This window comes from Chrysemys picta, chromosome 8 (genome assembly GCF_011386835.1).
Source record: "Chrysemys picta bellii isolate R12L10 chromosome 8, ASM1138683v2, whole genome shotgun sequence".
Taxonomy (NCBI): domain Eukaryota; kingdom Metazoa; phylum Chordata; order Testudines; family Emydidae; genus Chrysemys; species Chrysemys picta.
In genome coordinates, this window is record NC_088798.1 from 34,573,439 (window position 1) to 34,601,357 (window position 27,919).

The 27,919-nt window shown below is 47.3% G+C and overlaps 4 protein-coding genes across 9 annotated transcripts in view; 2 read left to right on the forward strand and 2 right to left on the reverse strand.

Annotated features, from left to right (window-relative positions):
• GCLM (glutamate-cysteine ligase modifier subunit) overlaps positions 1-4,245 on the reverse strand; it is a 30,423-nt gene extending 26,178 nt beyond the window's left edge. For both annotated transcript variants that reach the window (XR_002888455.3, XM_005307552.5), the window contains exon 1: positions 171-4,245. Coding sequence is in view for 1 of the 2 variants with exons in the window: in XM_005307552.5 (XP_005307609.1) it covers positions 171-296 (126 nt within the window). In the remaining variant the exon portion in view is untranslated. The remainder of the gene's footprint in view (positions 1-170) is intronic.
• LOC101945886 (very-long-chain enoyl-CoA reductase-like) overlaps positions 1-27,919 on the forward strand; it is a 67,307-nt gene that overhangs the window by 585 nt on the left and 38,803 nt on the right. Inside the window, exon 1 of one of the 5 annotated variants that reach the window (XM_005307554.4) lies at positions 8,235-8,507. The exons of the other annotated variants lie outside the window; for them this stretch is intronic. Within the exon in view, the coding sequence (XP_005307611.1) occupies positions 8,481-8,507 (27 nt within the window). The 5' untranslated portion in view covers positions 8,235-8,480. Of the gene's footprint in view, positions 1-8,234; positions 8,508-27,919 lie in introns of those variants that run through there. 5 annotated transcript variants of the gene reach the window in all.
• On the forward strand, positions 11,475-14,021 carry LOC135973019 (uncharacterized). The gene is made up of 2 exons (XM_065554260.1): positions 11,475-12,457; positions 13,452-14,021. Exons 1-2 carry the CDS (start codon positions 11,881-11,883, stop codon positions 13,925-13,927), a joined length of 1,053 nt encoding a protein of 350 aa, XP_065410332.1. The 5' UTR covers positions 11,475-11,880; the 3' UTR covers positions 13,928-14,021.
• On the reverse strand, positions 17,036-17,471 carry LOC101945609 (histone H2A type 2-C-like). Its single transcript, XM_005307553.4, has one exon. The coding sequence runs from the start codon at positions 17,440-17,442 to the stop codon at positions 17,053-17,055; it is 390 nt and encodes a 129-aa protein (XP_005307610.2). The 5' UTR covers positions 17,443-17,471; the 3' UTR covers positions 17,036-17,052.

Below are 27,919 nucleotides of genomic sequence, written 5' to 3' on the forward strand. Positions count from 1 at the left end.
ACACCTCAAACCCTAGTGGAGAGGGGTGGCAGCGGCTTCATACCCCAGTCACCTCCTCTCCGTGCGGGCGAGGGGGGTATTTCACAGACACTTCCCCACCCGCCCAGAGCCGCAGCCTGTGTCTGGCCGGCGGCCGGGAGACTTTAGGCCGGCCGGGGGCAGCCTCTCACCTCCTCGCTGGGGGTGGACGGGCACTTCTTGCGCAGCCGGCCCCAGTTGAGCAGGTTGCCCGTCTGCAGGTTGAGGGTGGCCGCGTGGTCCAGGAGGATCCTGGCTCTGCCGCTGTCCGTCCCCATGGGAGCCCGCACTCCGCCCGCCTGTCTCCTTCGCTGGGGTCGGCAGGTTCCCGCGGCCCGGCTCTAAGGACTCGGAGCCGGCAGCGACTGCTTACGAGGGGGCTCCGGACGACCGGGGCAGGAGGAGCCGGCGGGCTGTGTGCTGGCGGCGGCTGGGGCAGGCTGCGATTGCCGCTGCCGGCGGCGGTCTCGGCTCCGAGCTCCGGAGGGCGATGACTAAGGAGAAAAAGTGCTTTGTAACCGCGGCTGGTCACATGGCGCTGGGACAATGGAGCGGGGCGGGGAGCAGGTGATAGAGCCGCAGGGGAGGGTGTTCGAGCTGCTGCTGGACGGGAGCCGGGAGGCGGAGTCCGGGAGCGAGGGCAGGCTGGGGCCAGCTGCTCAGGCGCGGCCCTGCTGGCACCAGGAGAGCGGGCGAGAGGCAGAACCAGCCCGCCACCGGTAGGCCTTTGCGGTTAGTGCGCATGTCCGAAACATCAGAGCATGCGCAGCCGCGCCATGAAACTTTTGCCCTCATCTGGGCTCTTGTGCCGCTGTCTAGCTGCGTGGGCAGCGCCCTCTGGCTACAGTCAGTGCCAGGGGCTGAGCGCTCGCGCCCCGGGCGTCTTCCCAGCCGCGCGTGCTAAGGATTGCTACTGCCAACTAATGTATTTAATCAGCATGTTTCTGGATAAACATCTCTGTGGATGGGTAAAAAACAGGGAGACGATGTTATGCCGTAAACATTATTAGATAAAAAATAAAATATCCACTAACAGCATTTCACTCCAGAGGTGTCTGCAATTTAGCAGTGGATGAAAAGATCCCTCTATGTAGGGGTCAGATTAGCTCCCAGTGAAGTTTTGGGGAGTTTTACCCTTTACTTCAAAGTGAGCAGGAGCAAATTGTAAACGCCCAGTAGTCCTGCAAGGTGCAGAATACTCCCAATACTCAGCACCCTGCAGGCTCAAGCCCTATGGCCCAACCTTACAATGAGTCTGGACAGGTACAGTGGTCAACCTGCTATAAGCATTCTGCAGTCTTTGTAGATGAAAGGTGCTATAAAACTGTAAAATAATATTTTTGTAAAATTCCACCAAAGTCGAACAAATCTTCAGTATTGTTAAATGTAAACATTATAAACACAACAGGCCTGCTCCGTTACCACTCAGTATAAAAATCCAGAATAACCTTATTGACTTCAGTGGAAGTACTCCAGATTTAAACCCAGAATTTTGCCCAATTGAACTATATATGATCTAAAGTAGAAGAGGATTCTTCTTTTGTTGTCTGCAGCTGGTACTTGGGAAGGAAACCTGCCCCATAAGACAAACCTCTAACAAAAATATATTTTAAATAACCAGCTAAATGAATAAACATAAAAGACAAATGTAAAAGAAAGTGTCAGCATATCAGGAAACAGAAATGATAAATCAGTTGTTATAAAAACAGAATTCCTGATTATCACAATCAACACTAATCTGTTTTTCTCATGTGTGGAATAATAAATCCTTCCCTTTATGTGTACACGAGGGAGGGATATAACCCTGTCTGTTATCTGGAATTTGCTGCAGCAAGCTGATATTTATCACTGTCTGTTTGTCTCCAATAATATTTAACAAAAGACTTGGAATGATTCCAATGGGCTGCAGCTAGAATGGAGGAAACGCAGTTAATGTTGTTAGATGGCTAAACACCTCTTACTGATGCACCAGATCTGGTTACATCAGTACTTGCTTGTTTCCAGTGGCCTATAGCCATGATTTAATCACATTATCCTTTCAGGCCTATGATGGCCAGCAGAAGAGAGCTTAGTTGCTCATTTACGGTCTGAAGAACAGCAAACTAGGAACGACACTTTACAGATTGAACCAAACCCGGTACAGCCACTTGAAACATAAATTACAAATACTTTTGCTGAATCTAGATCACACATTGCTCTAACTAGGTAATAATCTATCATCCCTTATCCTCAAGGGTTTGTTTCTCAGCATTTGAGATCAGAAGACTCCGGAATCATCAGTCTATAAGCAATTCTAATGTGGGCAGTTTGTTGCTTTTACATTTTAGAATCAGGCTTCTTTTTCTTGGCTTTTCTTTCTTTCTCTGGGTAACCATAACACTGGTCTACAATTTTTGAGAAGTCGTCTGCTTCAGAGATAAAATGTGCTATTTATTGTGTATTTTGATGTGCTGAATTCAAATATGACAATTAAAACAACTGATTGGCTACTGTTTCTAAGATATTTAAGTTTTTACATTTTATGTCTACGTATATTGTGTAGATAGTAGAGTTTTAATCATAAATTGTAAACCTAGGTCTTTTCATGTGTTTATGGTTGCTTTACATGATAATATTTCACCTGTCCTGTTTATGTAACACTTTAAAAATCAGCAAAAGGGTTACATAAATAAACTTTATTAGGAAACAAAAGGCAAAAAACTATTATGTACATAGTTTAGTCCTATTCAGTGTCTACTCGGCGCTTCTTGGCTTGTCTCTTGTATTCATTAAATGGAGCATCTCTTGCCACTGTCCAGCAATAGTCTGCAAGCATTGATGGGCTCCATTTGCCCTGATAGCGTTTCTCCATTGTTGCAATGTCCTGGTGAAATCGCTCACCGTGCTCGTCGCTCACTGCTCCGCAGTTCGGTGGAAAAAAATCTAGATGAGAGTGCAAAAAATGTATCTTTAGTGACATGTTGCAACCAAAGCTTTTGTATGCCTTGAGGAGGTTTTCCACCAACAACCTGTAGTTGTCTGCTTTGTTGTTTCCGAGAAAATTTATTGCCACTAACTGGAAGGCTTTCCATGCCGTCTTTTCCTTGCCACGCAGTGCATGGTCAAATGCATCATCTCGAAGAAGTTCACGAATCTGAGGACCAACAAAGAAACCTTCCTTTATCTTAGCTTCACTTAACCTTGGAAATTTTCCATGGAGGTACTTGAAAGCTGCTTGTGTTTTGTCAATGGCCTTGACAAAGTTCTTCATCAGACCCAGCTTGATGTGTAAGGGTGGTAACAAAATCTTCCTTGATTCAACAAGTGGTGGATGCTGAACACTTTTCCTCCCAGGCTCCAATGACTGTTGGAGTGGCCAATCTTTCTTGATGTAGTGGGAATCTCTTGCACGACTATCCCATTTGCAGAGAAAACAGCAGTACTTTGTGTATCCAGTCTGCAGACCAAGCAAGAGAGCAACAACCTTCAAATTGCCACAAAGCTGCCACTGATGTTGGTCATAGTTTATGCACCTCAAAAGTTGTTTCATGTTGTCATAGGTTTCCTTCATATGGACTGCATGACCAACTGGAATTGATGGCAAAACATTACCATTATGCAGTAAAACAGCTTTAAGACTCGTCTTCGATGAATCAATGAACAGTCTCCACTCATCTGGATCGTGAACGATGTTGAGGGCTGCCGTCACACCATCGATGTTGTTGCAGGCTACAAGATCACCTTCCATGAAGAAGAATGGGACAAGATCCTTTTGACGGTCACGGAACATGGAAACCCTAACATCACCTGCCAGGAGATTCCACTGCTGTAGTCTGGAGCCCAACAGCTCTGCCTTACTCTTGGGTAATTCCAAATCCCTGACAAGGTCATTCAGTTCACCTTGTGTTATGAGGTGTGGTTCAGAGGGGGAGGATGGGAAAAAATGTGGGTCCTGTGACATTGATGGTTCAGGACCAGAAGTTTCATCCTCTTCCTCTTCCTCGTCTGACTCAAGTGAGAATGATTCTGATGCATCAGGAACCGGCAGTCCTTCTCCGTGGGGTACTGGGCATATAGCTGATGGAATGTTTGGATAATGCACAGTCCACTTTTTCTTCTTTGACACACCTTTCCCAACTGGAGGCACCATGCAGAAGTAACAATTGCTGGTATGATCTGTTGGCTCTCTCCAAATCATTGGCACTGCAAAAGGCATAGATTTCCTTTTCCTGTTCATCCACTGACGAAGATTTGTTACACAAGTGTTGCAGCATATGTGTGGGGCCCTTGTCCTGATCCCCAATTTTGCAGCCAAAATAAAGGTGATAGGCTTTCTTAACCATAGTGGTTATACTGCGCTTTTGTGATGCAAAAGTCACTTCACCACAAACATAGCAGAAGTTATCTGCACTGTTCACACAAGTACGAGGCATCTCTGCTCACTTTGGCTAAACAGAAATGTGTCCCTTTGCAAAATCAAACACTGACAAATAAGAGAGCATGACACTGTATGATTTCTCGAGCTGATATAGGGCAATTTGTTCAGCAGAGTGATGTAAGCTTTGTTATGATTGCATCATCCATGACTTCTAGGAATAACATGATGCAATTCATATCATGTATGACGCAATACCAGCTTCAGATTGCATCATTCATTGTTTTGCCTAAAAAGCAAGTATTGTCCAAACCCAGTCATAGATTTATTCATAGATCCAGTCAAAGATGTATTTTAGTCATTTCTGGTTTAAATTGAGATCCCTTCCCTTTATAACTCACTTATCCTCCGCCATTCCCAAGTCAATGGTCGTATATACTGACCCAATAGCATATCTTGAAAACTAGAGCCAATCAACAATTTTAAGCATCATTTTTGTTCTCAGTGACCCAGAATTAGTAAAGTTTGACTACATTTATTTCAGAAGCATTTTGGCTGTAGAGCAGTGTAATTGAAGGAAACCTAGAGCTATAAATTGTAGTTTTGCTATCACCAATGGAATTTTAATTGTGTATGTTTAGTAGGAATTTCCTTCTCTGACCTGTGTATTGTGTTAAAATGGAATTGAATTAATTTGCATAATCTCTCCACATTCCACAACATTGGGCATGGACTGTTTCTAATCTAGAAGAACAGCTTAAAACATTTTTATATTCTCTAATATTTTTGTTTTGACTACTTTTACAAGTTTGAGTTATATTCTTCTATATGCACACATACACAGTACGTCCAGAAGTAGCCCTTATCAGGGGAAATGTTAACTAATTTTGAAGTGCAACAATAAAATGATTTTTTCTTTTGTCCCAATATAAAAATAGAACATTTCGCCTGGCCAAGACAAGGGACCAAATTCACCGCTGGCTCAAGTGGACGCAATTCCATAGACTTCAATGGAGTTGCATCTATTTGCACGGGCAGTGAATTTTGTCCCATAGGTCCTTTTAATCCTTTGCCTTTCTGGTAGGAACCTCTCTTTCTCAGAAGAGCTATCCTTTGATATTTTTTAAAATAAAGTTTCCATGCTTTGAATTCTACACATACCATGCTAAATTCTGGGGTTGCATAGGGTTGTAAATCAATGCAGAATACAGCCCCCCTGTCTACTCTAGAGGGAAATATTCAATAATGAAAAAGTCATATTCTTGTAATGCATTCAAAATTTACAAAAATTGCATTTATTATTAAAATCTCATTACACCTCAGAGCCAGCTTTGTGATTTCATTAACTGACTAATGTCAGCTAGAAATCAAGATTTTCTTTTTCCTTTGAGTAGTCTTTAATTATTCCACTAAAGTCTAAATTGTCTATTATATAATTGTCAGCAGATAACAGAGCAGTGTTTCCATAGGCCTTCCTGAGATTGATAGCAATGATCTGGCTGAGTATTTGGTTTTGTGAAATCCATTCTCCTCTCAGTATATGTTTCAGTACCCACTGTGAAGTACCAAGCCTCACAGAAATAGTTCAGAATATTGCAGTTGATATTAATTTTTCAGGTCTAAAAAAACATTCTATCATGTAATAAGTACTGGAGATAAGAAAAAAACAGCTTTTTCTACCAAACTGTTTCTGATGATTTCCACAAAGTCTATCCCTCCTCTTCTTTGAGAGAGATAGAAGGCAGGGAGGGGAGGCAGTCTGTGGTGATTACTGCTGTCCCAGCAGCCGTGGCTTCAGAGCAGATATGCATGAAAAAATCCTTTGGCTAGGCAGGGGAACGTGCTGTGGAGGACAACCATAATCTGGCTTTGTATTCTCCCTGCTGAAGCTGCAGAGCCCCAACCTGTGAAGGGGGAGCAGCAGGGCCTCTGCCATCTCTAGATGCAGGAAGTAGAGCACTGCTCTTTTCCTTCTACCTGCCACAGGGCTTTTCAACCTGGGGTTGCTACCCTCCTCAGCACATAATGGAAAGTAGTGTAAGAAAAATCTCATGGTACAAATATGGGAGAGACCCAGGCTTTGCTTTTGGCTGTTACAGCCCTGATCATGCCAATCTAAATGTTTGCAGAAGCCTGAGCATATTCAGACTGTTCTGAGTGCTGTTGTGAGTAATAAAAGTGCTGCTCCTTCTCTCCTGACAAACCCATTACTTGTGGAAAATGCCTAGCATGCTTCTGGGCAATGTACAAATAAAACAAATACAGATTCATGCTAAGAAACCAGGCTTTACTAATCATGTGCCCCTTAATTTTACCAGGAAGAGAAAAGAAGAGAGGAACCCAGGGAGATTTTGGAGAGATGGGATTGAAACAAAGGCCTAGTTTTCACTTACCGGCTGGTCCGGCAGCACGCCATCGATGTTCTGGGATCGATTTATCGCGTCTGGTTAAGACGCGATACATCGATCCCGGATCGATCCCGGAAGTGCTCACAGTCGGCGCCGGTACTCCAGCTCGCCGAGAGGAGTACGCAGCGTCGACGGGGGGAGACTTCCGGCCGCGTCTGGACCGCGGTAAGTTCGGACTAAGGTACTTCGAATTCAGCTACGTTATTAACGTAGCTGAATTTGCGTACCTTAGTCCGAAGTCCGGACTAAGTGGGGACCAGGCCTCTGTCAAAGCACTGCCAGACTGCTGGTGTCTGCTATAAACAGTTCCAGCCATGAGCTCTGCATGCTAAGGGATAAAGGAGTTCAGGAGACCTGGCAATTTCTCAAGGAGACAATATTAAAGGCACAACTGCCAACTATTGCGATGCAAAGGAAAGAGGGAGAATAGTAAAAGGCCAATATGGCTCCATCAGAAGCTCTTTAATGACCTGGAAATGAAAACGGAATCCTACAAAAAGTGGGAATGTGGACAAATGGCTAAGGAGGAGTACAAAAGAATAACACAAGCATGTAAGGACAAAATCAGAAAGACTAAGGCACAAAATGAGTTACACCTAGCAAGGGAAATAAGAGGTTCTTTAAATGCATTAATAGTAAGAAAAAGACAAAGGAAAGGGTAGAAAAAGACAAAGGAAAGGGTAGGTTCTCTTCTTAGCAGGCAAGTAGAACTAATAACTTTTTAGTAAAGACTGAAGCAAAATAGGCAACACCTCAGCCTTCTTGCTGTCACCAGTTAATAGTGATTAGATACTCAACACACTTAATACTAATAACCAAGGGGAAGCTATTCAAACCAAAATAGGGAAAGAATATGTTAAAGAACATTTAGATAAATTAGATATACTGTATTCAAGTTGGCAGGGCCAAGATGAAATTCATCTTAGAGTATTTAAGAAACTAGCTGAAGCAATCTTGGAACCATTATTAGCAATTATCTTTAAGAACTTGTGGAGGATAGATGAGGTCCCAGAGGGAGATAAATGTCACTGGCAATGTTCATCTCTAGCTTCTTGGAAGACCCTTGTTAAATGCTGCATGTTGCAATGCTGTACATAGTAGGAGCCTTTTTAAAACATAGCATGAAAGCTTAAAAGCATATGCACGGTATGATGAATTAATTCCTGAGGTATTTCAGTACAAAAGCACTGAACCCCTAACACCTGTTGTGAGTTTCTTTCATCAAATGAGATGACTTCTTTATTTATAAAGGCATTTGCACATTCTACCGTTACATGCTCTGTGTTTGCAGTAGGCATGCGATGCTGTTCAGCCTGCAAATAGCAAACAGCAGTCCTGGACGTGCTCCTAAGGCAGTAGAAGCTGCATCCTGGCTTGCGTGTGGCCGGATCTTCCTTCCTTCCCTTGCTGTGGGGATGCTGAGCTCAGCGCAGCCTGGCTGCAGACAGCACGTGGGGATGGGGGAGGGAGTGATGCACGGGACAGGGGATGGCAGCGCTGCCCTGAACCGCATGCAGCCCTCGCGGTAGGATTTCTGAACCCAAGGGAAGGAAGGGGAGGGCAGTGGACATCTCCTGATTGGCCGGCGCGCCGGGGACCCGAGTTAAAGTGCAGCAGCTCTAGGAAGAGGAGGCGGCGGCGGCTCCGCTCCCTGCCCCAGCAGCCAGAGCCGGGCACAACGTTCGCAATCAGCACCTAGGATGGGCAGCAGAGTCACTTTCTTTGAGGTGGGTGCCTGGCACCGAGGATCATTCAGGGCAGCGGAGCGGGCGCACGGCTGACATCGTAGCAAACTTGGGTGGGGTTCTAAAGAACGGGCAGTGAAGGACGCGCGGAGCCCTGCGCTGCTGGGAGCAGCCCGATCCCTGGAGCTGCACAGGAGGGAGGCTGGAGGCTAAAAGTGACCGAGGGGTTTCTGGTGCATTCCTAGCAGTGAGCAGGGTGGGCTGCCGACTAGGCTCCTCCCCGGGGCAGCAGTGTCCCCATCTCATCTGCAGGGAAGCTAAAGGCTACCAGCAACTCAGCTTACTGGGATTTTCAAAAGCAGTTTTAAGTTGCAGGCTTTTGAAGCAGGGGGCTTTGATGTACTTGACTTTCATAAAATGTAAGCACAAGGCCAAACCATCTGTGGCTTTCCCTGAGTGAGTGGGGAGAAGCTAGGCCACAGAGACCCATGGTTCAGAGCCTGAATCCAAAATGACACTAGACCCCCGAGAGTTGTTGTCTGTCTCATCCACGTATCTCTTCCAAGGCAGCTGTTTTTCTAGTGTCCCTCTCTTCTGGGGCTGATCACTCCAACTTGGCATTTTTGAGTGGCCAGGTGAAGTGTTCAGGGTCAGATGGCCAGGCACTGGAGAGGAGGAGGATCTCTGTAGCCTGCTGTGGATAGTTTCACAGGGTTACTTGTGATTTGGGGAGGACTGGGATCAATGGCACTCATCTCTTTTTACAGCCCTTCCTAATCCCTCTGTTATGTTCACTGTGCCCTGGGTATATATATCCTTGCTGTATGAAAAAACAGAGGGAGATAAATGTCACTGGCAATGTTCATCTCTAGCTTCTTGGAAGACCCTTGTTAAATGCTGCATGTTGCAATGCTGTACATAGTAGGAGCCTTTTTAAAACATAGCATGAAAGCTTAAAAGCATATGCATGGTATGATGAATTAATTCCTGAGGTATTTCAGTACAAAAGCACTGAACCCCTAACACCTGTTGTGAGTTTCTTTCATCAAAGGAGATGACTTATTTATTTATAAAGGCATTTGCACATTACAGTCATTTGCATACAGTGTCTGCTATGCTTTGGGGCATTGCATAAACTATAATAATGGTCACTGATTAATAGAGCTGTATTTTCTGGTTCTAAGGAACAGGTGGGAAAAGTTGTTTGAAATATTCTTGGCCATTTGTAAATGTCATTGGCTATAGATTTTAATGATGTACTTGATTCTTGCATTAATATGTATCGAATAAAAAAGTAATCAAGAAAGATTTTAATACATTCAGCTTTTTCTGTGTGTATACTAAACACAGCATCACAAAAAGGCCTATCTATCTTACCTTTTGGCATAACTCAAATAATCTACATTTAATCAGCTACATTAAGCTCTAATGGAGGGAGTGTGTCCATATCAGCTAAGAGAAAGTTCTGAAGACTGGTTCATGTCAAAGCAGGGGGGTTGGAATTTCAAAATAATACTAATTAGCAGCTATCCTTCTAGATAACTCTTTCATTTTTGTAATCTCTCATTTCAGATTCTCCACCATGAGACTCTCCCATATTAACCTAAAAGTAAATGCAAAAGCCTCTTTAATTAAAACAAACCCCTGTAAAATGCAAAATTATCAATAAAATATCTGCACATTTAAAAATTAACAGGGCTTTAAACCAAATGTCTAAAAAGCAGCTCCTCCTCTATTTACTCATCGAGTCCTAAGGTCCATGATTCTGTCTTTTACCAAAACTTAGAAAACACTTTAGGTATCTCTAGCACCTAAACAGGATGAGCTAGATTATCTCTGGTCCTTGCATGGGTGAATAAATTAGAGAAGATGCACAGAGCCTTCCTCCTACGGCCCTATCTATCTTACCCTAAGGAATTTTAAGAAGAAATTCCCATTGGTATTACCAATGTTTCTGCTGCATCCATGTTAGCTTCATTAGCCCTAGCATAGACAAGCACCTGGCAGCTTCTTGCATTTTTAGCACAGTGTCAATTATTCCTCAGTAGCCCAGACTAAAGGGGCCAGACACAACTACAAACTCCGCTAGTTCTCCCTGAGAAACAATCCACTCTATGCTTCACACTTGCCAGTAGAGTAGAGCTGAGCTGGCTGGCCATGAAGGGGTTGTAGACTCCATCTTCTTAAGGGGTGGTGCAGTGGCTGCATTCCCTAGGAGATTTGAGAGGCCTTAGACCAGATCATCAAGTCTGTCTGAGATGCACTTCATGCCAGATTCAAGGTGTGGGTGATGGCACAACAAAGATGGCTTTGTATTCCTCGGGTCTGAGGGCAGCAGCATACGTTAGGCTGCTCTAACTTACTGACAATAGCCCCACAGGGTCTGTTATCCTGTTGAGGCTCATCAGAGTGCAAAGTGCTTCTGCCACAGGCCCTGTATATTATTTCATCTTACCACAGAGGACAGTGTAGGTCTGGTATAGCTGGCTTTGTGCGAGCTGAGGATTCCCCAAGAGGAATCCTCACCTTACCTGTGTGACATGGAGCAGTGCAAAAGGACATATTGGAGGCCGAGGACCTGGCCAATGTATCTCTCTCAGGCAAAATGCTCCCCAGAGACCTTGCTGGGTTGGTGCAGTTCTGCATTAGGCTGTGCCTAAAACATTATCTGGCCCACTATCAGTTTTGCTGCTAAATGTTACTGATGTCAGCAATCTTTTCAGAGGAAGTAAGGAATCCTGAACTCAAGTCTAATTAGGTCAGGAAAAAAAAGAAAAAAATCTAATACTTTAAGAGCGCCATCCTGAATCCACTGATATCAGTGGGACTTTTGCCAATAACTTCGGTGGGCACAGGGCCTGGCAAATATGTTCTCACCATGTTTGGGGATCATAAATAGTCTGTTTTTGGTTCAAGAAGCTTTCTCATTCACCTATAAGCTGACTCTGTAGGTCAAGCAGCCATTTTTTCTATTGGCCAATACTACTGCCAGGAAACTCAACAATTTTTTTGTTTCTTAGGCCTGGTCTACACTAGGCGTTTATGTCGAAGTTAGCGCCGTTAAATCGAATTAACCCTGCACCCGTCCACACTGCGATGCTATTTAGTTCGACATAGAGGTCTCTTTAATTCGACTTCTGTACTCCTCCCCGACGAGGGGAGTAGCGCTAAATTCGACATGGCCATGTCGAATTAGGCTAGGTGTGGATGGAAATCGACGCTAATAGCTCCGGGAGCTATCCCACAGTGCACCACTCTGTTGACGCTCTGGACAGCAGTGCGAGCTCGGATGCTCTGACCAGCCACACAGGAAAAGCCCCGGGAAAATTTGAATTTGAATTCCTTTTCCTGTCTGGCCAGTTTGAATCTCATTTCCTGTCTGGACATCGTGGCGAGCACAGCAGCACTGGCAACGATGCAGAGCTCTCCAGCAGTGATGGCCATGCAGTCTGTGAATAGAAAGAGAGCCCCAGCATGGACTGATCGTGAAGTCTTGGATCTCATCGCTGTGTGGGGCGATGAGTCCGTGCTTTCCGAGCTGCGATCCAAAAGAAGGAATGCAAAGATCTACGAGAAGATCTCTAAAGACATGGCAGAGAGAGGATACAGCCGGGATGCAACGCAGTGCCGCGTGAAAATCAAGGAGCTGAGACAAGGCTACCAGAAGACCAAAGAGGCAAACGGACGCTCCGGATCCCATCCCCAGACATCCCGTTTCTACGAGGCACTGCATTCCATCCTCGGTGCTGCCGCCACCACTACCCCACCAGTGACCGTGGACTCTGAGGATGGGATACTGTCCACGGCCGGTTCCTCAGACATGTTAGGGGACGGGGAAGATGAGGAAGGAGATGAGGAGGGCGAGGCAGTTGGCAGCTCTCACAACGCTGATTTCCCCGACAGCCAGGATCTCTTCATCACCCTTACAGAGATCCCCTACGAAGCGTCCCCAGCCATTACCCCGGACACAGAATCTGGTGAAGGATCAGCCAGTAAGTGTTGTAAACATCTAAACATTTATTTTTAACAAAACAGGAATATTAACAATTAAAAGAATGGGTTGTTCATGATTAGTGTGCCCTAGGCGCTTAACGGTTTAGTAAGGGGCAGTGCAAGTTTTGAAAAGAAATCTAGCAATGTCCGGTTTTCAGTGATTGTCCTGCACAAGCCGCTCTACTGTGTATTCCCTGCTACTGCAGCTACAGTAAAATGCGGTCTATATGTGCGGGGATAGAGCAGTAATCCTCCTGGGACATCTCGATGAAGCTCTCCTGGAGGTAACTTGAAAGCCGTTGCATGAGGTTCTTGGGGAGAGCGGCCTTATTGGGTCCTCCGAAGTACGACACGTTGCCGCGCCACGAGATTATCAGGTACTCGGGGATCATTGCTCTGCACAGCAGGGCGGCATACGGCCCTGGTCTTTGGAGGCTTTCCCGGAGCATTCTCTCTTTGTCGCTCTCGGAGATCCTCATCAGGGTGATGTCGGCCATGGTGACCTGCTTTTAATTAGGTAGGGGAATGTTAGTGTTGGGACTGCTTTCCCGTTCCTTTACAGAACTGTCACCGCTGGTTTGCAGCCACGCGGTGGAGGCGGGAGAGGGGCAGCCGAAAGGGATCGTTCCCGGGGACAGCCGCGAGGGGGTGGGACAGGGGCAGAGTTCCCGCTTGCCGGATTGCTGGCAGCAGGGACTGACATTGATTTAAATGTGAAATGAGGCCAGTGGTAATATAAAAGTTTTAAACTGCCACAAGTGTACGGCTTACCATGTCTGCCTGCAACAGAAATTCCGTTGTGCTGCCTCGCTTCTCAAATGTGCTGTTCAAGACCCCAGGCACAGAATGCGAAGGCCGAGAATTCGACCTTGTGCTGAGTGCGCATGTGAAAGGTGCTGTGCATGGTCTTGTTCACAGAGAAAGACTATGTTCTTTGTTCACAACTACATTTATCTTTCAGAGGAATTCACTCCCTTTTTCCCATTTCCACAGCCCCGTCTGCGACTGTCTCACAACCTAGCCTGGAATCACACTCCCAGAGGCTAGCGCGGATTAGGCGTAGGAAGAAGAGGACACGGGAGGACATGTTCTCTGAGCTTATGGCCTCTTCCCAAGCCCAGGCAGCACAGCAGACCCAGTGGCGGGAGAACTTGACCCGAATGCACCAAGCCAACATGGATCGGGAGGAGAGGTGGCGGCAGGAAGACCAGCAGGCGACTCTAACGCTGCTTGGACTACTGAGGGAGCAAACGGACACACTCCGGCGCCTTGTGGATGTTCTGCAGGAACGGAGGCAGGAGGACAGAGCCCCGCTGCAGTCCATCTCTAACCGCCCTCCCCCGCCACCAAGTCCCATACCCACCTCACCCAAAGTGCAAAGAAGGAGAGGCGGCAGAGTCCCTGCTAACTCTCACTCCACCCCTGCAGAGAGCTCTAGTAGCAGAAGGCTCTCATTTCCCAAAATTTGAAAAGTTCTTTCCTTCCCGCCTGACACAAGCCCACGTCCAAGTTTCACCTCCCAATGCCATGTGTAGTTGATAATAAAAAATTCGTTTCTGTTAACTACTGTTTCAATCATGTTCTTTTGGAGGAGGAGGGGAAAGGGGGTTGGAAATTGGACAGGACAGTCTCCTTTGGCAGGGTACATAGTCGGGGGCAGGCACAGCAGCAGGGCACATACACAGTGCAGTGATGCAGTGACTAGTTGCCCCGGTTAGTCTGGGAGGTTGTTTTGATGTAATGTTGGGGGGGGTGGGTTGCTCTGTGACTTTGTGGCGGGGGAGGGCAGTTACAGATCTTAAGCGCCGGTCCTTAGACAGGATCACAGAGCCACACAGCATGGGATCTGTAACCGTCCTCCCCCTGCCACAAAGTCAAATAGACCTCCCATACACACAGTCCCGATCAGGAGGGGTGACAGGCTCCGTTGAAACAAGCATCCCACCGCAGCGGAGCCTGTCAATCCTTGAGTTTAGAAGCTGCATTCGCATCACAACACTAGACCCGCCCCGCACCACAGTCTGCGTCCCAGTTTTAAAAAATTCCCGCTAAAACAGTATTAAAGAAAACGGTGTGCTTTAACAAAGTAGAACTATTTTTATTTCGACACCTGTGTTGGAGGGGGGGTGAAGGGGGTATGTAACTGGATAGGATAGTCAACATTACCTGGGTAAAGAAACGGGGGCAGGTTTAGCTTCTCAGTACACAAACTATAAAATCACAGGTTACCCTGCTCACTCAGGAACTTTGCTTTCAAAGCCTCCCGGATGCACAGCGCTTCCCGCTGGTCTCTTCTAATCGCCCGGCTGTCTGGCTGTGAGTAATCACCAGCCAGGCTATTTTCCTCAACCTCCCACCCCGCCATAAAGGTCTCCCCCTTGCTCTCACAGAGATTGTGGAGCACACAGCAAGCTGCTATAACAATGGGGATATTGGTTTCGCTGAGATCACAGCGAGTCAGTAAGCTTCTCCATCTCCCCTTGAGACGGCCAAAAGCACACTCCACCACCATTCTGCACTTGCTCAGCCGGTAGTTGAAGAGTTCTTTTTCAGTGTCCAGGGCGCCAGTATAGGGCTTCATGAGCCAGGGCATTAGCGGGTAGGCTGGGTCCCCGAGGATGACTATAGGCATCTCCACATCCCCAACAGTTATTTTGTGGTCCGGGAAGTAAATACCTTGTTGCAGCCGTCTAAACAGACCAGAGTTCCTGAAAACACGAGCGTCATGAACCTTGCCCGGCCATCCCACGTAGATGTTGGTAAAACGTCCCCTGTGGTCCACCAGTGCTTGCAGCACCATGGAAAAGTATCCCTTTCGGTTAATGTACTGGGTGGCCTGGTGGTCCGGTGCCAGGATAGGGATGTGAGTTCCATCTATGGCCCCACCGCAGTTTGGGAATCCCATCGCTGCGAAGCCATCTATGATCGCCTCCACGTTTCCCAGGGTCACTACCTTTGGCAGCAGTACATCAACGATTGCCTTCGCTACTTGCATCACAACAACCCCCACGGTAGATTTGCCCACCCCAAACTGGTTCGCGACTGACCGGTAGCTGTCTGGCGTTGCAAGCTTCCACAGGGCTATGGCCACTCGCTTCTGTACACTCAGTGCAGCTCGCAACCGGGTGTCACTGCGCTTCAGGGCAGGGGACAGCAACTCACAAAGTTCCAGGAAAGTTCCCTTCCGCATGCGAAAGTTTCGCAGCCACTGGGATTCATCCCAGACCTGCAGTACTATGCGGTCCCACCACTCAGTGCTTGTTTCCCGTGCCCAGAATCGCCGTTCCACGGCATCAACATGACCCATTGCCACTGTGATGTCCTCGGCGCTGGGTCGCCTGCTTTCTGACAGGTCTGTGCTACTCTCAGACTTCAGGACATCACCGCGGTGCCGTAGCCTCCTTGCCTGACTTTTCTGCATCTGCCTCAGGGAAACCTTTATGATAAGCTGCGAGACGTTGAGAGCGGCCACAACTGCAGCGATGGTCGCAGCGGGCTCCATGCTCGGAGTACAGTGGCGTCCGCGCTGTCAATGACTGGAAAAGCGCGCGAACTGTTTTCCCGCCGGCGCTTTCAGGGAGGGAGGGCGGGAGTGATGGACGGATGACGACAGTTTCCCAAAAGCACCCTCGACTCATTTTGTTACCCAGAAGGCATTGCCGGCTACACCCAGAATTCCAATGGGCAGAGGGGACTGCGGGAACTGTGGGATAGCTGACCACAGTGCACCGCTTCGAATGTCGACGCTATCACCGTTAGTGTGGACGCACAAAGTCGAATTACTGTCCTTAGTGTGGACACACACGTTCGACTTTGCAATATCGATTACAAAAATTCGATGCAAGTAAAATCGAACTACTCTCGTAGTGTAGACAAGGCCTTAAACTGGTAGAGATCCAGCAAACAACCATTAGGGTCATTTTTGTTGATCGCTTATGTTCCCTTCTCACCTATCTTTTGTCAAGAGGCTTTATATGCAACAATTCCCAGTTTCAACCAGGGTCCACAGTGAGGCAGGGAGTGTCACGCAGTGGCACTCTTCTAAACTCTGCCTACAAAATAAGCTCTGCCCCATGTGAGTTGCCAAAATGAGATGCTACTGTAGCTTATGTGGATGTATAAGATCATGATTGTTCTGTGAGCTCCACTGGCTACCTCAAACGCTGCTTGAATGTGCCCACTGGCTCTGCTAGGCTCCTTGGGCTTGATTCCTTCTTCAGTGGTGAAAAAATTGAAGTAGTGAGACTCTCCCAATTGCCACACACATGTGGCAGCAAAATGACACAGTAAATTGTGTAGATCCATGATCTTCCCTCTCTTTTCTTACATGAGGAATGAAATAGATAACAATGTTGGCATTTAAATCATCACTAGGCATCTGAGCTAATGCCTAAATGAGCTGAACAGGGCAGAATTCAATAGCTCAGAGCTATCAGGTCTCTCTGCAGACTCAAGTAGATGTCTGGTTTCAGTTCACCTTTTTGAGATTTTCTTCACAACCATAACAGCTAGATCCTTTTTAAAAAAATTAAAGCTGAGATTCTGGAGAACTAGATAGCAGCTTTAAAGATTTTTTGCTGCTTTCTGATCAGTTTCACTTGCTCTTGGCCTTGTGGCTCTCAGTTTTCTTCAGGAGCAGCACAGCCTGGATGTTGGGCAGGACACCCCCCTGAGCGATCGTCACTTTCCCAAGCAGTTTGTTGAGCTCCTCGTCGTTATGGATGGCGAGCTGCAGGTGACGGGGGATGATCCTGGTTTTCTTGTTGTCCCGAGCAGCGTTGCCAGCTAATTCGAGAATCTCAGCAGTCAGATACTTGAGCACCGCGGCCATATAGACCGGGGCTCCGGCCCCCACCCGCTCAGCATAATTACCTTTGCGGAGCAAGCGGTGCACTCGACCCACCGGGAACTGCAGCCCAGCCCGCAAGGAGCGAGACTTTGCCTTAGCCCTCGCTTTGCCTCCCTGCTTTCCTCTGCCTGACATTGTAAATCACGAAACAGAAACTGCTATGATAGTCGGCAAAAGAGGGGCAAGCATACCACACCACCACATACTGGCCCAATCTGAGCGCTACTGGTAGCAGTGAGAAAGGCTGGAGTGAATAACTGCCTATACAGCTCACCCCACCAATTTGATTACACATACATGGATAAAATCAAAATATTTTAGTATTTAAAATAATACTTCTTTGCATAAATTCAAAATTGAGTTAAGTAAAGAGAAGATAAGTATCTAAGTTGTAGGCCAGTATTGTTTATTATACACTCTGAAACCCTTGTTATACTTTGCAATTCTGAAGCATCTTCCACTTGAGAATCACTAAGCACTTTACGAACATTAAAATCACACTCTGAATATTTGTACCTACTATTGTTATTGGCTAAATTTAGGATTGTTGTTACTGAAAGATTTTTTTTTCCAGCTTATTTCATGCATTTGACTGATTTGGGACACAGTCAGTTTCACTTTTTTTTGTTTTGGTATAGCTACAAGGGGACTATACATGGCCCATATGAGTTAAGGGTCCCGTGGGCATAGCCCCTTTGCCCTGTTAACCCCAAGCACAAAATTGAAAGTGAGGTCCCTATTCACTAGGAATATAAATAATATTTCTACAATTAATATAAGGGGGGATTAATTCCTGCAATGTAGCTGTAACACCACCCCACACCCCAGGAAATACTCCTAGTGTGTGGGGTCCTCCCTTGCGCACACACAGAACCATCATAGCTAGCTGCATATCACCTCCACTGCTCAAGGCTTGCTGGGAGAAGGGAGGATGTGGCCAAGATGTCCCTTTGTCTTGGCTAGCACCAGCTACTGGAAATAGTTCACATGGGACATTGCAGTTGGGGTGTAAATTCGAGCAGCCTTCGGAGCTACTCTAACCTGAGCTGCAGTAGATTGTCTCCTAGCAGTGCCAGGACAGGGGAGACATACTGCCTTTCCATTCATTCTCTGGCTGGGCTCAGGACTGGTGTAGGTATGAAGCAGGCCAAAGGGAGGGTCCATTCTAGCCTGAATAAATTAATGTAACTCCATAGCTATTCTGAGACTCATGAGATTACCAAATACAGGAATGTAACCAAGAAGAGAAGTTTAATACTTATCCTACTAGTGACTACTACAAAGAGGGGAAACTGTTCAGTTCATGAGAGACTTAGGGGTCCTCTCAGTTTCAAACAACTTATGGAGTATTTTGTAAAACAGTAGTGGATCAAAAGTAGGCAATTCCAGCGCTTATTGATCATGTTGAACTTTAGTCAGGATTGTACTCACAACACAAATCTAACGGTACCACACATTGAAGAAGTATTTCACAAGAACATCTCTCTGTACAGAAAATCAAAAACAGTCAAATGAATATGAAAAGCACTGCATGTTCTTTCATCAAATGGCAAACATTTATTATGCTATGGAAAGTATAGGCACATAAGCTCAGAAATGCACTTCTCTGGCATGATGTATCTATATTTTTTACTGTAAATGAACAAACTGAACACTTACATTCTGAATAATTTATATTTTTTCCCTAGCCTCTGATGTTAGTGTGTTCAGATTTGCTGAGTTCTTTAGAAATTCTTACATAGTCATTATGGGTTATATTTGGTAGAGACATGGCCATTTAAGAAGTGACAGCTTTGCTGAGCTGTGTGGGTTTTAGAACAAATTACATCCTTCAGTTGCTCTAGGTAGAGATCGGGAAACGTTTTTAAAACAATACCTAATGAAGAGATTCTTGTAAAAAGAGTGCCACTTTGAGAAATAGGCTTCGCATGACATTGCAAAGCACAGCCCATCATGTTACTTGATGCAGGGTCCCAATTCTGCAATGAGCTCCATTGCAAGATTGAGGCCTAAGGGTGGGATCCACAAAGGGGCTTAGGCATTACAACACTGCCTAGAAAATCACAGAAACAACACTGCAATCCACAATGCCTGAGTTAGGTGCCAAAGGCTCCCTATACAATGAATGGGGAGAGATAGGCACCTTAGATTGAGATCCACAAAGCCTGCATGCTAGGTGAGGAGCTGCCTAAACTAGCTTATGGAATCAAGTATCAGAGGGGTAGCCGTGTTAGTCTGGATCTGTTAAAAGTGACAGAGACTCCTGTGGCACCTTATAGACTAACAAATGTATTGCAGCATAAGCTTTCGTGGGTGAATACCCACTTCATCAGACGCATGCTTATGCTCCAATACGTCTGTTAGCCTATAAGGTGCCACGGAACTCTTTATAGCTTATGGAAGACGCCAACAACAGAGGTGTGTGTAAGTCCTGGTCCTCTATTGGAAATAAGCACCTGAGTCTGGGCTGCATGGAGGCACCTAGCTTTGCTTGTGATCCATGAACTGGGGGAAGATAAGTGCACCCAAGCTAGGTACTTGGCTGCCTAGTTGCATGCGAGACCCAAAACAAAACATCGAGAGAGGGAAAGAGGTAGGGTTGCCAGGCGTCCGGTTCTCGACTGGAACGTCTGGTCGAAAAGGGACCCTGGTGGCTCCGGTCAGCAGAGTCTGGTCGGTGGCACAGTGTGGGCCCCAGGCTAAAGCAGGCCCCTGCCTGTCCTGGCTCTGCGCGGCTCCTGGAAGCGGCTTCCAGGGCCCTGCAGCCCTTAGGCGCCTGGACGGCCAGGGAGGCTCTACGCACTGCTCCCACCCCCAGCGCTGGCTCCACAGCTCCCATTGGCCAGGAACTGCGACCAATAGGAGCTGCAGCCGGCACGAGGGCAGTACGCAGAGCCTCTCTGTCCGCTTTCGGGAGCCGCCTGAGGTAAACGCCATCCAGAACCTGCACCCTGAACGCCCTCCCATGCCCTAACCCCCTACCCCAGCCCTGAGCCCCCCCTTGCACCCAAACTCCCTCCCAGAGCTTGCACCCCCTCCTGCACCCCAAACTCCCTCCCACACACCAACCCCCAGCCTCAAGTCCCCTTCCACACCCAAACTCCTTCCTGGAGCCTGCACCCCCCCTACCCCAGCCCTGAGCCCTCTCCTGCACCCCAAACCCGTCATCCCTGACCCCACCCCAGAGCCCACACCCCTTCCACACCCAAACTCCTTCCTGTAGCCTGCACCCCCCCTACCCCAGCCCTGAGCCCTCTCCTGCACCCCAAACCCATTATCCCTGGCCCCACCCCAGAGCCCACACCCCTAGCCGGGCCTTCACCCCAACCCCAACCCTGGAGCCCTCTTCCACACCCCAAACCCCTCATTTACTGATTTTTCTCAAAAAGAACAGGAGTACTTGTGGCACCTTAGAGACTAACAAATTTATTAGAGCATAAGCTTTCATGGACTACAGCCCACTTCTTTGGATGCATATAGAGTGGAATATATATTGAGGAGATATATATACACACATACAGAGAGCATGAACAGGTGGGAGTTGTCTTACCAACTCTGAGAGGCCAATTAAGTAAGAGGAAAAAAACTTTTGAAGTGATAATCGAGAGCCCAGTACAGACAGTTTGATAAGAAGTGTGAGAATACTTACAAGGAGAGATAAATTCAATGTTTGTAATGGCTCAGCCATTCCCAGTCCTTATTCAATCCTGAGTTGATTTTATCTAGTTTGCATATCAATTCCAGCTCAGCAGTCTCTCCTTGGAGTCTGTTTTTGAAGTTTTTCTGTTGTAAGATAGCCACCCGCAGGTCTGTCATTGAATGGCCAGACAGGTTAAAGTGTTCTCCCACTGGTTTTTGAGTATTATGATTCCTGATGTCAGATTTGTGTCCATTAATTCTTTTGCGTAGAGACTGTCCGGTTTGGCCAATGTACATGGCAGAGGGGCATTGCTGGCACATGATGGCATATATCACATTGGTAGATGTGCAGGTGAACGAGCCCCTGATGGTATGGCTGATGTGATTAGGTCCTATGATGATGTCACTTGAATAGATATGTGGACAGAGTTGGCATCGGGTTTTTTCTCTACTCTCTTTCAAATATAGTAATCTTAGGTATTTCTTGTAAATATAGTAGAAAAATGTTCAGACAGAAGTGCATTCAGTTTACATGTCCCTTTAAGATTCTTATATTATATAATCAGTAAACAAATTACACTTAATATACCAGTGTTTGGAGTAGAATTATCTGGGGCCTTATCCTGCAAACCTTTATTCATCCTTACATGAAATAATAATCCCATTGATACCAACAGAATTACTTGCATAAGGACTACTTATGTGAGTAAGGGTTTGCATGATTGGGCCTTTGGTTTTCTGAGCCAGATGTGTTTGTAAATCATCAGTTAGGCAGATTTAGTCATAATTAGTTCTCGATTAATTCATTGCATTTAGGGAATGTCTTAGGTGAAAGATTTTTCAAACTGAAAATGACTGGATAAACAGAGATATGGTGTCTCTCTCCAGTGATGCCAAATTATTTAAGTGCTACGACAGTTTTCCCCATCTCTTCTTGAGGATAGACAGAGTTTTTTATTTGTTTTCATGGGCAACGGAGAAGCGCATTTAAAGTTTACTGATGGTGGCTAGGTTGGTTTGTTTGGTTTTTTGAAAAAGAGCTGGAAGGTAATTTTCAAAGGTACAAAAGGCAGCTGGGTGTCCAACTCCCCTTAAAAGTCCAATAAGAATTGAGTGCCTAGCTCTCATCTGTGTTCTTGAAAACCTTCACGCCCGATCCACCCATCTCCCTGAAAATGCTGGGTTATCCTCTCTTGTATTTTCTTCATGTGTTTTGTCTAACCTAGCCAGGTGATGATTCCTTATGTTACCCCAGTGGTTATATGTGGTTTGAGGATCATGTGCAATTCAGCTACAGAAGTGTATGGTCTGATCCTGAGCATCTGCTATTCCAGGTGACTTCAGTAGTAGTTATAGGTGCTTGACACCTCTCAGGATCAGGCCCAGTGTGAGGATCCCTGTTTCTGGGAGGTTTGCAGACATTGCAGCACTTACAGATTTGGGCTCTGACCTCACTGTGTTTGAAATCATGCTGGAACTTACTGTTGCTAATAACATGGTTCTAGCATGATTTCCCTAACTGGTTTGGATAGGGAGCTGTTCTTGAGAACAATGTTAGCAAAACTTCATCTTGACTAGGGGTGGATTGAGTTGGTACAGTCTACTCCAGGTGTCCCTTCAGTTTCCGCTGAACTGAAGCGGTCACTGAAAACAATTAAGTTACTAGCCCTTCTGGGTGTGAAGATAACCCTCTTAATGAGAGCTGGTGTGGTGCTGCCTGCCTAGAGCATTGTTGGGATGTTGCAGGTCCTATTACAAAGATTTCCCTTGTTCTACTGATCTCTAGACTGCATGGCTAGTGTAAGAATGCTGAGTTTAAATGCCCGGGGCAGGGTTGCTTGGACTGCAAAGAAAATTAGGTTTAGGATTCTCTGTTTTAAGAGCACTCCTTTGTGCATGACAAAGGTAAGGAAGCTATGCATAAGATTTTTGAATGATCTGGGAACATTTGAAGGGACACAACCAATCTAAACGCCCTGCTGCTGACTGAAAATGTTTTTTTATTGTTCAATCAACACTTAAGATTTACAGGAAAAAAGGTTTCCCTCTAGTTTCTTTACATTGTGCATTTGACAACACTTTGTATACAAGCAGTTTCACTGCTTCCCCTTTAAGACAGTTATTCAAGCTGTTCCTCTGTTTGTGTGAGTCTGAGGCCTTGGCTATACTGGCGCTGTACAGCGCTGCAAATTGCTGCGCTCAGGGGTGTGAAAACGCCTCCCCCGAGCGCAGTGAATGCAGCGCTGTAAAGCACCAGTGTAATCAGCGCCTGCAGCGCTGCACGCTCGCTCACAGCGCTGCAAGCTATTCCCCCTCGGAGAGGTGGAGTACTTGCAGTGCTGCGAGAGAGCTCTCGCAGTGCTGGCGACGTGACTACACTCGTTCTTCACAGCGCTGTGAATTCTCAAGTGTAGCCAAGGCCTTAGGAGAGAAAATCATTTTTAAAAACAGGAAAATGTGATTGTAAAGAAACACCACTTGGCAGGAAGACTCAGTGTTGAAACTGACTGAATTTCAAGTTCACCGTGTTCCTTCAAGAGAACAAACATGTTTGTTTGTCTATTACTATTATAAATATATGTTTTCAGACATAAGTTTCAAAGAATTTTTGGTAAGTAGGAGTTTTGCATGTTGAGCCCTAGGTAACCCCTCTGCACTGAAGTCTAAGCCCAGAAGCAAAAAAATTTGGAGGGGCTCTTTTCCCTTGTATTATATCCATTGTTGCCTTTGTCCCATGAACTTTGCTAAGTAAATGTCTGTGCTGTCAAAACTGCTTCAAGCACCTGTCCATATTGCCTCATAAGACCCCTGAGCTAATCCTGCTCCTTAGCAACAGAAAATCACAAAGAACAAGAATCCTAGAGGCTTCAAAGTCCTCTACTGCCATCTTCAGCCCCAAAGATTTTAGACATTATCTTTACACTGCAGTTGGGAACAGGCCTCCCAGCTAGGGTTGCCAACTTTCGGATTGCAGAAAACTGAACACTCCTGCTCCGCCCCTTCCCGAGGCCGTGCCCCTTCCCCATCCCTTCTCTAAAGCCCCACCGCCGCTCACTCCATCCCTCCTCCCACCGTCGCTCGCTCTCCCCCACCCTCGCTCATTTTCACTGGGCTGAGTAGGGGGTTGGGGTGTGGAAGGGGGTGAGGGCTCGAGGGTGGGTCCAGAAATGAGGGGTTTGGAGTGTGGGAGGGGGCTCCGGGCTGGGGCAGCAGAATAGAGTGTGGGAGAGGGTACGAACTCTGGGCTGGGGGTTTGGGCTCTGGAGTGGGGCCAGAAATGAGGGGTTCAGGGTGCGGTGTGGGCTCTGGGCTCGGGCGGGGGTTGGCAGACGGGGGGGGGGGGTGAGGGCTCCAGCTGGGGGTGCGGGCTCTGGTGTGGGGCCGGGGCTGAGGGGTTCGAAGTGCGGGAGGGGGGTGCAAGCTCTGGGAGGGAGTTTGGGTACGGGAGGGGCTCAGGGCTGGGGAAGGGGATTGGGGGCACGGGACGGGGTACAGGGTGTGGACTCCGGGCAGCACTTACCTCAGGTGGCTCCCGGAAGCAGCCAGCATTTCCCCCCGGCTCCTCGGTGGAGGCGTGGCCCGGCAGCTCTTTGCGCTGCCCCTATCTGCAGACGCTGACCCTGAAGCTCCCATTGGCTGTGGTTCCTGGCCAATGGGGGCTGCAGAGCTGGAATTTGGAGCGGGAGTAGCAAACGGAGCCCCCGTGGCCGCACCTCCACCTAGGAGCCGGAGGGAAATGCTGGCTGCTTCCAGGAGCCGCGCAGAGCCTGGGCAGGTAGGGAGCCTGCCTTAGCCCCGCTGACCAGAGCTGCCAGGAAAACTGGACGCCTGGCAACCCTACTTCCGGCCTGCCCAGGTAAACAGGCCTGTGCTAGTGGGGCTTGAGCAAGTACGCTAAAAATAGCAATATCTAAATACCTGGTCAGTAGGTAAGGACAAGGTTCTCGGATCTGACGCCATTAGGAAAAAAAGAAAAGGTGTTTCCCATAAATCAGCTATTTCCCATATATCTTACAGCATACAGAGGATTGATATATCCTGACATACACACATAGGTCAGACCTGAAGAACAGTTCTGTTAGCTTGAAAGCTTGTCTCTTTCACCAACAGAAGTTGGTCCCATAAAAGATATTACTTTATCTCGTCCATACACACAATGTTCTACAGAAAGGGAGGTAATGGAAGCACTGACAGACATTTAATTAATACATTGCAAATCACAGTACTGATATATATAATAATTACCTTTTGATTTCAGAGAGGTAGCTGCTGCCTCTTTGGGGACAAATTTATTCCCTCAGGGCCAAGTCCTGGTTCTGTTAAAGTCAAGGACAAAATGGATGTTGACTTCAGTGGGAACAGCATTTGGCCCTCTGAGTATGAGATAATTCTATTTCATACACCTTCTCTGCAGGGCTGGCCTTAGGAAAAATGGCACCCTGGACAAACTTGTATTTTGGTGTCCCTGGCCCCCCGTGGCCTTCCAGGCTCCCCACTTCCCTTGCACCTTTAACCCTTGCGCCCCTAACACCTGCACACAGCCTGCACACACGAGGGGAAACTGACCTGGAGCAGATGGAATTGCTGCTCACTTTCCCCCTTTGAAGCTGCTGCTCTGTGCACCCTTGGGGGGAGGGGGAGCGAGGAGCGAAGTCAGGGCTTCCCCCCTCCAGGTCACTTTGCCCTCCCACCTGCCTCACAGCACAGACCAGGTGGGGAAAGTGACCTGGATGCACAGAGCACGTGGTGTTGCTCCTTGCCCCCCCCCCCCAGCCCCTTGGGGGGCATGGAGGAACGTTGCAGGGGAGCAGTATCTGTGTGTCACCGCACCCACCCATGTTCCTCCCTCCGGAGGAAGCAGGGAGAAATCTGAATGCCCCCTCCCCCCTACCCCAGCTGGGAGCAGTTTCCGACTCAACATTGGCAGTGCACACCTCTGCACAGCTTCCCCCTTCCCCCTGGTGCCCCTGGGCAGTTGCCCAGGTGGCCCACCCCTAAGGCCAGCCCTGCTTCTCTGCCTGAATGTTGTTGGGTATGTACAGAATGTGATCACCACATGTCAGAATCCTAAGTCAGTGCATATTCTGTAGTGTGTATGTTATGGAATATGAAACAATATTGAAAATACTGGAGCTATCCTTAGTATTGAATAAAAGCAGGCTTATCCTACCCTCATAGCCAGACATGCCAATGTGATCAGTGGAGACAGTGAAGTCCAGTGCATGCTGGGACTTTTCAGCATGACTGGGTACCACAGGGCTACATTGCCAATGCAAGTAAATACCCACTGAGTCAGCCAGGGCCGGCTCTAGGTTGTTTGCTGCCCCAAGCAAAAAAATTTTTGGCTGCCTCCCCCCCTCCCCCCAACCCTGGGCTCTCTTCCGCCCCCCCCCCCCCCCCAACTGCACCCTCCTGCCACCCCAGCCCTGGGTCACTGGTAACTCTCGCTCCCAGGGCGGGTCATTCAGCAGGAATTTTGGATGTGCACAAAACACAGACAGGATTGGTTCCCATATGGTTACAGAACTGCAGTAAAGTGGAACAATTTTCAGCTTGTGTGATTGAAGGATATCTGGATGCATATTATAAGACTCAAGTGCTGCAGTGGGGCTATTATCGTCCTCACCAAGTCTGGAAGATCTGCTCACCTGGTGTCCAGGTTCCGTCCACATGCTCCCATCATTGCTGTGACTCGTAATGGACAGACAGCACGCCAGGCCCATCTGTACCGTGGCATTTTCCCTGTGTTGTGCAAAGAACCCACCCTTGATGCATGGGCTGAGGATGTGGATCTCAGAGTTAACCTGGGCATGAATGTTGGCAAAGCACGTGGCTTCTTCAAGACTGGCGATCTTGTCATTGTACTTACAGGATGGCGCCCTGGGTCCGGCTACACCAACACCATGCGTGTGGTGCCAGTTCCATGAACACCAACTCTCAAACTCTCCCCAGCAACACCTTCCCTCTTCCCCCTTCCCCCACTTTCTTCTCCTCTGCTCTACCCCCTTGCATTAGGCTGGCAATTGCTTGCAATGTTATCCGTGTGTAGAGTGGATATAGGTTGCTAAACACCACCAAATGCAGCAGCAGGAGAAGGAGGACCTTTAAGTCACTCTAAAAGAATACTCGAAATATTATAAGACTGTCCTACATAAATGAGGAAAAGTTGAGGTGCCTTTATTATTCTTTGTTTCTATGGGAAATTTGCCAATGCAATATTACTGTCCTCCTTTTAAACAAATAAAACTAGAAATAATAAAAAAAAAAGCAATGGCTGTTGAAAATAGCAATTCCAGTCCTAATAACCACTGGGAAGCATTTCTTCCTCAATTTATTCTACTTTTTCTACAGCAAGTTACAGTGGATCAGTATATTTGATTTGGGAGAAATGAAGTAACAGCTGCCCAAATTGAGCTTGAGCACTCCTGAATTTTGAGGGTGTTCAAATCTGGAAGGCAGGTGCTAGATTCCCTTTCTGAATATTAGCTAAATCTGGAAAAGAAAAGTCAATTTCTGCTTCCATGGCTCAGAAGTGTCAATCCTCCTACGTGCCTGGTACTGTATCTAAAGCTGCCCAGATCCTAGTAGAGCCTCCCCTCTCTTACTTTTCATTTTAAATTCTAGTGGGATCCACGTACCTCCCTTGCTAGGCTTCAGATAGAGAGGCGCACTGTCCATTTAGTCCATCCAATTCTTTCTTTGGGGGAGAGCCCAAGGCTGGGACGGCAGGAGGTGCAGGTGAGGGCCAGAGCTGGGGCGGCAGGCGGTGTGGGCAGGGGAGAGTCCAGGGCTGGGGTGGGGGCAGCATAAAACCTAGAGCTGGCTTTGTCCCTACCATTCACAGCAAGCTGCAGCATGAGGTTTCAGTTCCACACTCCTTCCCCCTCCCTTTCCTGTTAATTGCGGCCAAGGGAATGCTGGGAAATGTAGTTCTTTCCCTGCACCAGTGCTGGCTCTATAGGCAGGGAGCTAA

Excerpts from the sequence above, each read along its gene's own strand:
- LOC135973019 (XM_065554260.1), top strand. The coding sequence starts at position 11,881 with ATGCAGAGCTCTCCAGCAGTGATGGCCATGCAGTCTGTGAATAGAAAG. Across the intron at positions 12,458-13,451 it reads ATCTGGTGAAGGATCAGCCA|CCCCGTCTGCGACTGTCTCA; the intron begins GTAAGTGTTGTA and ends CCATTTCCACAG.
- LOC101945609 (XM_005307553.4), bottom strand. The coding sequence starts at position 17,442 with ATGTCAGGCAGAGGAAAGCAGGGAGGCAAAGCGAGGGCTAAGGCAAAG.